At 37.6% G+C, this 7,844-nt stretch overlaps 2 protein-coding genes across 2 annotated transcripts in view; one reads left to right on the top strand and one right to left on the bottom strand.

Moving 5' to 3' along the window:
• Nucleotides 1-7,844, top strand: part of FLACC1 (flagellum associated containing coiled-coil domains 1) — a 32,935-nt gene that overhangs the window by 21,547 nt on the left and 3,544 nt on the right. The window contains exons 9-13 of the mRNA XM_081938773.1: nt 30-127; nt 597-649; nt 1,691-1,790; nt 2,850-2,953; nt 3,951-4,013. Coding sequence (XP_081794899.1) covers nt 30-127; nt 597-649; nt 1,691-1,790; nt 2,850-2,953; nt 3,951-4,013 — 418 coding nt within the window. The remainder of the gene's footprint in view (nt 1-29; nt 128-596; nt 650-1,690; nt 1,791-2,849; nt 2,954-3,950; nt 4,014-7,844) is intronic.
• LOC309384898 (CASP8 and FADD-like apoptosis regulator) overlaps nt 6,029-7,844 on the bottom strand; it is a 67,207-nt gene continuing 65,391 nt past the window's right edge. Inside the window, exon 12 of the mRNA XM_081938759.1 lies at nt 6,029-6,239. The gene's annotated coding sequence lies outside the window, so the exon portion shown is untranslated. The remainder of the gene's footprint in view (nt 6,240-7,844) is intronic.

Genomic DNA, 7,844 nt, shown 5'->3' with positions numbered 1-7,844 from the left:
CCTTACTTGCTGTTATGTTGTCTTGGCAGAGAGATTCAAGGATTTCACATAACACAAGTGAATAACCTGGAAGAGCAGTATAAGAAAGAGTTGCGGAATGAGAGGGCAACTGCGCAAGAAAAATTGGGTATGATGCAGGACTATCAATTTGCCCCATGTCTACATGTGTACTGGAAACTGAGCACACAGAGTTATTTCACAAAGGAAATTAGAAATAGATAAGTAGCCAGGGACAATGGGATGATTAATACACCAGTTTGTTGTAGTGGTTAAGACACAAGGCTAGAAATTGGGGGACTGTGAATTCTAGTCCTGCCACAAGAATGCAATAGTAAACCACTTCTAAAACCTTGCCAAGAAAACTGCAGGGACTTGCAGCAGTTGCCAGGAAACAGTGCTAATGTAAACACACACACATACACGTATTTCTTTCAGTTGTTGCTATTGCATTTAAAACTACACAATGAGTGTCTTCAAAGAAAAAACAAAGTCCAGTTGCCTCCTGAAAAAGCACCTTTGGGTTTGAGTCAGTAGTTTATAGTGCTACGACTTGGATGCATGGAATACATTTTTTCTTTCCTTTTTTCCACCCACAGCTACAATGCAGAAAGAATACAAATACCTGAAGAATGCATTTCGTATGTACCAGGTAGGGTTGTCAAACTCGTGGATTTAGGAGCCATATTTAGAATTTGGAGATAGAACAGAGACACTTTTTCACATGAGCCTTCAGTTGGCTGTGGCTTTCCCACAATGTGTGACTACTGCAAGGCAGTAGAACTCTGTGGCTACCAGAGTTCGCACCAGTTCCTACCGGTTTGCACCAATTCAGGCAAACAGGTAGTGGTAATTGGGCCTGGGTCACCGAACTGGTAGGGACTGTAGGCTGGCCATGCTCCTGAACCAGTCACCCTGTCACTGCTCACTCGCCCACATGGTGTGTCCATCGGACGGCAAGATGGCCATAGCTGGGAAGCGGCTGGGTGGAAAAATCACCTCTTTGAGTGCCGGATGATCGGAGGCTTCTTTTCCACCCAGCCGCTGGTCACAGGGCGCTGAAAAGTCCCCCAGCTGGTGAGAAGAAAGCTATGAATGCACAAAGATGGCGGCAGCGACCAGAGGTCTTTTCAGTGCCCTGTGGCCCTGTGGGTGGAAAAGAATCCTCTTGACTTCCAAGTTCAACAGCAGGCTCGGTCTCTTCACAGGGTCACTTTTCTCCACACCCAAAAAAGATCAAAAGGCATGGAGCAGCTATGAAAAATGGTCATGTCAGTTTTCCCAATACCATTGTAACTTCAAACACTCACTAAATGAATGCTTCTACCTATGGTTTATGATTATTCCCTCCCAACCTGGAAAATGACACATATGTGTCTTTGATGAAAAGTTCTTGTGACTTCTCAATATCCCATCAAGTTAATGATTTAAAAAGTAATATATGCGATGTCTCACATAGGAGAAAACAAGTCAACTTTAAATTCTCTTGTGTGTTGATGAGGTTATAGTTAATCCACACATCTGAGTTGTGAATGAGCATAAACTCATGATGACTTTTGAAATATTTTTTTAAATTGTACCATAATATCCTGTTTGATATGAATGACATATTTTAATGCATTGATAGACAATGCTGTTGCCTATATATGTTTCAAGCTGGTTGATGGTTCTGTTTGCTTGCTTGTTTTCATAGGATAGCATTTCTGATGAAATGGAAGAAAAATGGCTGAGAAGACAGACTGAATGGAAAAAAAGTGAGAGGACTGAGCGAGAAAAGGCATTATTACAACAAAGTAAGTAAAAGGAATGTATTACTCTTGTACTACCGTAATCAAAGCACTATTTTTGTTTCCTCAGCGTTTTATTACCCCATAGCAAGTTTTCAGGCAAATAAGCAAGGATACCCAAATGTTGCAGATATTTTGCCTTATTTTACATGTACATATAGTAATATATAATCTCATCTAAAATACTCCAGGTTATAATAGCAATAGCAATAGCACTTAGACTTATATACCGCTTCATAGTGCTTTTACAGCCCTCTAAGCGGTTTTACAAAGTCAGCCTATTGCCTCAAACAATCTGGCTCCTCATTTTACCTATCTCGGAAGGATGGAAGGCTGAGTCAACCTTGAGCCGATCAGGATGGAACCCTGGCAGTCAGCAAATTTAGCCTGAAATTCTGCATTCCAACCACTCCACCACCATGGCTCCTATAAAATTAGTAATGATAATTACAGAGTTAATGCTATAAAAATATAATACTAATTATAAAATTATTAAGAGTATTTTGAGCCCGAGCATAAAGACTTAGAGCACTCTGGTTTAAGAAAACAGAATCACCAACTTTGGGGTTGGGAGTAGTGTGAAGGGAGGGGGCAAGAGGAGTCTCAACATGTGAAATGGTGAACAAAATTGACAATGTGGGAGAAAACAAGCACATAGCACCATCCTAGACTATCCAAGCCTAAGTAGGAATAAAAATATGGTTCCAGTATATATTATATTTTAATAAAAATTGTCCTACAAATAAATAAATACTACATAAGTAAATATAAATACATAAACTAATAAGTAGAAAATCAGGTGTCAAAGGCAGAAGGAAGCAAACACATTAGCAATATGGAATAAACACAAAGCTACAAGAAAAATTTACGGTTGGAGTCTTATCATACAATAGAAGCAGAATATGTTTGTGTGTCTTTTAAAATGTATTAATGAGGGTATGATATGGGTGCTGCATATATGGCTATTTATAGCAAATTACCATGCTAAATTCATACATGAGTTTCCAGGATTTAGGCACAATACAATTAAATAATAGATTTTTAAAAACTTTATCCTTTTCTCAGAGCAATCTTTAACAAAGAGATTTGAGATGGAATTAGAGGAGCAGAAGAAGATTATTCAGAATGACAGTTTTTTGCTAGGCAGAGTTTATCAACAAGAGAGAGAAGTAAGTGCATTTCCTACTTATCAAAAGTTGCTTTGCTTTGTACAGAAGGCTATTGTAACTTCAATTAAAAGCTTTTTCTTACAAATCTCAGCCAGTATGATTGTTGCAAATAGGGATTGCTTGGATGATGTGTGGTGTTGTTCCTGTATGAACTTGTATTCTTATAATAGCCTGACTTACTGCTCTCATTTTTGTTTAGCACTAAAAGAGTAAAAAAAAAAGTCCATCCATCCATCCACTCATTTCTTGGAGATTAGAATGACCCCAACCCTCTTGGCCTTTCCTATGGCTTTAAAAACATGGCTGTGTTTTTGAGCTTGGACACCGAAGGTTCTAAAAAACCCATTTTCTGGCTTTATTTTTAGCTGGTTAACTATCTCGGCTGCTGTGTATATTTATTTTTAACATTTTTATTGAGTTTATAGTTTTGGAATTGTAAGCCACCTATAGTCATTGATTGAGATGGACAGGTATAGAAATTAAATAAAGAAATTAATGAAGCAAACAACTCCAAACAGGAAGCAATAAAGTGTTGAATTTTGAACTGATATTGTAAAATGACTTAGTTACTGCATGAGATTTTATGATTGGGAAGTAATCTTGCAAGCAAGGAAAGTCAATACTGCAGTACCTCATTGGGTCATTTCAAACTGATTTTTTCATTCTCCTTTCAGTAATGGAGAAAGATTAACACTATGGTATTAATGAGCCCAATTGGGAAGCAACCTAAGGCTCTAAGTTTTAATCTGAATGGAAGTTTTTAGTAAGATGTAAACTTACTGAAACTTATTAGTAAGCCTGTGTTTTTCCTATTATCAATAGAATTATTATACAAGTTATGGTAGCCTCATCCAGTGCATAGTTAGTCAGAGTGTAAATTGAGTTCCATAAGGGGAGATGTACACCGATACCTCATTGGGAGCCACAAAAAGTTAAGAATTGGAAGTTTATTTTCAGGTATATTTTTCTGTTAACTCCCAATTTTTTTGCTTTCTAGGAATTTCAGAAGCAGCAACAAATTGCCCAGGAAAATATAGACGCGTTAAATGCCAAAATCAAGGCATGTATTGATTTTTTTTAAAGTGCAATTGAGGCATCTATTTAATAAGTAGCAGCAGTGTGGTCCATTGTAGGCTTCCTATTTATATATATTAGATGCAACTCTCCCAAGATTCCACCTGCTAGTTGGGGAAAAGGAGAGTTATTAGGGGGAATAATAATAATTTATGAAATTAGTATTTGCTTTAGTATTTTGATTAAGTCCAGCAACCCTTGATTATAAAGCCTTTTGAACAATTAAGCAAATCTGTGAAGAGCAAGGTTAGAGGAGAATTTCTAATATTGGAATTTATGGGAATGTGCAACTGGAATATAAATATCAATAATGTACTGTACATGTACAACTATAGCCATAAATGGAATGTGTCAGAGAATACTCTTGCTCAGTCTTCTGGCCAAGCTTTTTTTTAAAAGATACTTTAATCCATTTCATCCCCTCCTTCTCTCTCTCTCAAAAGCAACAACTATAAAGTTGGCTTTTTTAGCAAGCCAACACTGTTTAGAAATCCTACGCTATTATTTACCCCCTAGTGTTTTGGCTTTTTTTTTTACCCCTAGTGTTTGGCATTTTCTGATATGGTGGTTGAATATCCTATGTTGTTTTTCTTTCTTGATTTAAACTTTTGATTTCATCACCTACAATTGCTTTTGGCAATTGGGGTAGATGTTTGAGTAGAGAAATAATTTTCTGTGCTCGGCGCCCCTTAAATATGGTCAATCCTCACTGGCTTTTTTGGGGGGGGCAATGGAAGCTTTGCCTTCAAAGAATTCGATTTCCGTTAATGGAAAATATGGTAAGTTTGCCGATATTTTTTTTTTTTTGTAACCTCCTGTAGACCATTAAATTTTAAGTTCAGTTTAAGTATATACACATAAACCAAAATCAAGAATTGGTTTATTCCTTGCTACTGCAATTCTTCAAGTGATCATCTGTGAATTCCTGCATAAGACTTCTGCATCTATGCAGAGTCTATTTTTGAATCTTCTAGTTTAGAGTTGTTTCACAGGAACCTCTCTTCCTGCATACTAAGTCACAGGGAAAGCTCTCACAGAATGTCTTCTGTTCCTGAGCTTCATACTGGATTTGAAGGGAATAGTGAGATTACATGAAACCAAGTGGGGCTAAGAGGATAAAATGTTGTGAAGTAATGGATTATCACCTGAACTCCATGTACAGGGAGATAAGCAGCTCTTCTCTCTGTTCTCTATGATTCATTTACATGGAGAAGATCGAGCTGCCCTAAGATGACCAAAGAGAAGATAGTTCTTCCAAAAGTTGGATTACCCAATATTGGTCCCATCTATAAAGCTTAATTTGGGGGTGTTGGTGTTGGGATGAACCTATCCGGCTATCAATAGAATTCTACTAGAGAATTTCTCTGAAGAAAGCTATCAATATTGCCTTGTGCTGTATGTGGGAACAGAAATGGGAGTTTTTTGGCTAAATTATACCAACACTTGAACATTTCCACTAAAATGCTGGAGAACACAACAAACTTTAGATGAGGAAGAAGAGCATGAGGAAAATCCAAAGAACAAATGAATATTTGCATGAGGAAAATCCAAAGAACAAATGAGTATTTCCATTGATGTAGAAAAGATGAACATGATGTGGAGATACATGGGAGAGGCCCCTTTCGGCTGTGCCTCTTGACGCACCCCACTGCCAGTCTTGAGGGATAAGAACTGATGCAGTTTCTGATTATGAATTACTGTACTGTAGTCATTTTCTGCTGCCCACTCCAATCTTCCTGGAGGAAAAAAAAGCCTTGTTCAGGCTCTTCCTTTTTAGCCCAAGGTTATGTGAGAGACAGGACTGTCAGTCTGACATGTTTCATTTACCTGTAACCCTAATAATAATAGTCATGTTAACAACAATGGTGATATTAACTGTAAAAATGAAATGGAAAACCAATTCTTTATTGCACTCTTACCATAATAACTGAGGCTTTTGGCCAGAGATTAGCAATCCTGTCTCCTTTTGAGGAGACAATTAAAACATCAGTCAGAGATTTAAAATCAGTTTTATTAGAAATAAAGTAGAACTTTATTTTAGCTTGGGTAGCCAAATGTCCAAACAATCTCAATGAGAGAGAATAAGGCATTTATTGCTGATGAAAATCCAGTGTCTCCCATGTGAGTCTCCCGTAGTATCCGAAGTGCAGGTTGGACACAGATCCAGATGAACAGGATTCAAAGTGCAAAAAATGTTAAGATGGGATGGAGCCTATGGGAATGAGGTTTCAATAAAAATGATAAATCTCTGATACAAAAAAACAGAGTTAAAAAATAATTAGACGCTTTCAAAATACCAAAGACCATGCAGATGATTTTTGTTTGCTTGTTTTGTGTTGATTCCTAATAACTGCCTGGTTAAGTCCCTGCAGTTTTCTTGGCAGTTTTTTCTTTTTTGGTTGGGAAATAGTTTGCTACTGGCTCTTTTGTAAAGCTGAGAGTGAATGTCTGGCTCAAGGTTAAAACTAGTTGGCTTTGTGCTTCAAGATGAGGCTAGAACTCATATAGTAGATTAGTATATTTTAAAACAGAATTAGCTGAATGTAGGAACAGTGCCGATTTATAAAATGCTAGTAAGACCACACCTGGAATACTGCAACAATTTTTGGTCACCATAGTACAAAAAAGATGTTGAGACTTTGGAAAGAGTTCAGAGAAGAGCAACCTAGATGATCAAAGGTCTGGGGACTAAACTATATGAAGAACGGCTGCAGGTTTTGGGTCTGGCTAGTCTAAAGAAAAGAATTAGGGATGACATGATAAGCAGTATTCCAGTATTTGAGGGGCTGCCACAAAGAAGAGGGAGTCAAATTATTCTCCAAAGCACCAGAGGGCAGGACAAGAAAATGGTTGGAAACTAACCAAAGAGAGAAGCAACCTGGAATTAAGGAGAAACTTGGTAATAGTAAGGACAATTAACCAGTGGAACAACTTGCTTCCAGAAATTGTGAGTGCTCCATCACTGGAGGTTTTTAAGAAGATGCTACAGTCATTTGTCTGAAATGGTATAGGTTCTCCTGCTTGAGCAGGTGGATGGACTAGAAGACCTTCAAGTTCCCTTCTAGCTCTATTCTATTCTAGATGGAGGCCAAGAGATTCCATTTCACCTCCAAGAGGAGGGATTTTTCCACCCAGCTTAATTTTTCAGCTGTCTGGTCCAGATTAACTGAGTTCTGCAATTGCAGCCTTCAAGTTCCTGTCTGGATCATATTCAGTACCTTCCATTAAGTCTCTTGTTTTGTTCCAAGCAAAGCCTTTTTTTCCTAGCAAGGGTGGGGCCGAGGTGAACAAATCTAGATTGTATTAATCCATGCTTGGGAATCAATTTAATCTTCAAGAAGCTAAATGAAGGTGGGAGAGCAAAGGGCTTGCCATGCCTTGTGTAAGTAAATGTGGGTGGTTAACAAAGAGACAGAAAGGGAGAAGTTACAGGACAGAGAAAGCAGGGAACTTCTAATCTGTCTCACATGTAATCTGCATCTATATAACCACCCTATCTTCCTCTCCTTTTTCTCTCCCTCTCACTCCAATTTAAATCTTACATCAGTCTAGCCACTTTGTGCACATAATGAAGTGAAAGTGTATGCCTTTCAGTAAAAGTTGTCAATCAGAAAAAAATCCTGTGCCTAGATCTTTCATGAAATAGTTTATTGGTGGGTTAGAAAAAAGTAAAGGAGAGTAAACATAATTTTATCGAAGAGAAAGCTACTCTTAGGTATTTTAAATATAAGCAAAAGAGCTAAAATGTGATTGCTAGCATAAAACTGAAAGACTTTCCATTTATGTATACATAGGAAGTCCACAAAAAGACTTCTGA

The sequence above is a fragment of the Natrix helvetica genome, assembly GCF_964273705.1.
Source record: "Natrix helvetica genome assembly, chromosome: 1".
Classification (NCBI taxonomy): domain Eukaryota; kingdom Metazoa; phylum Chordata; class Lepidosauria; order Squamata; family Natricidae; genus Natrix; species Natrix helvetica.
This window is presented reverse-complemented; position numbering and strand designations above follow the sequence as displayed.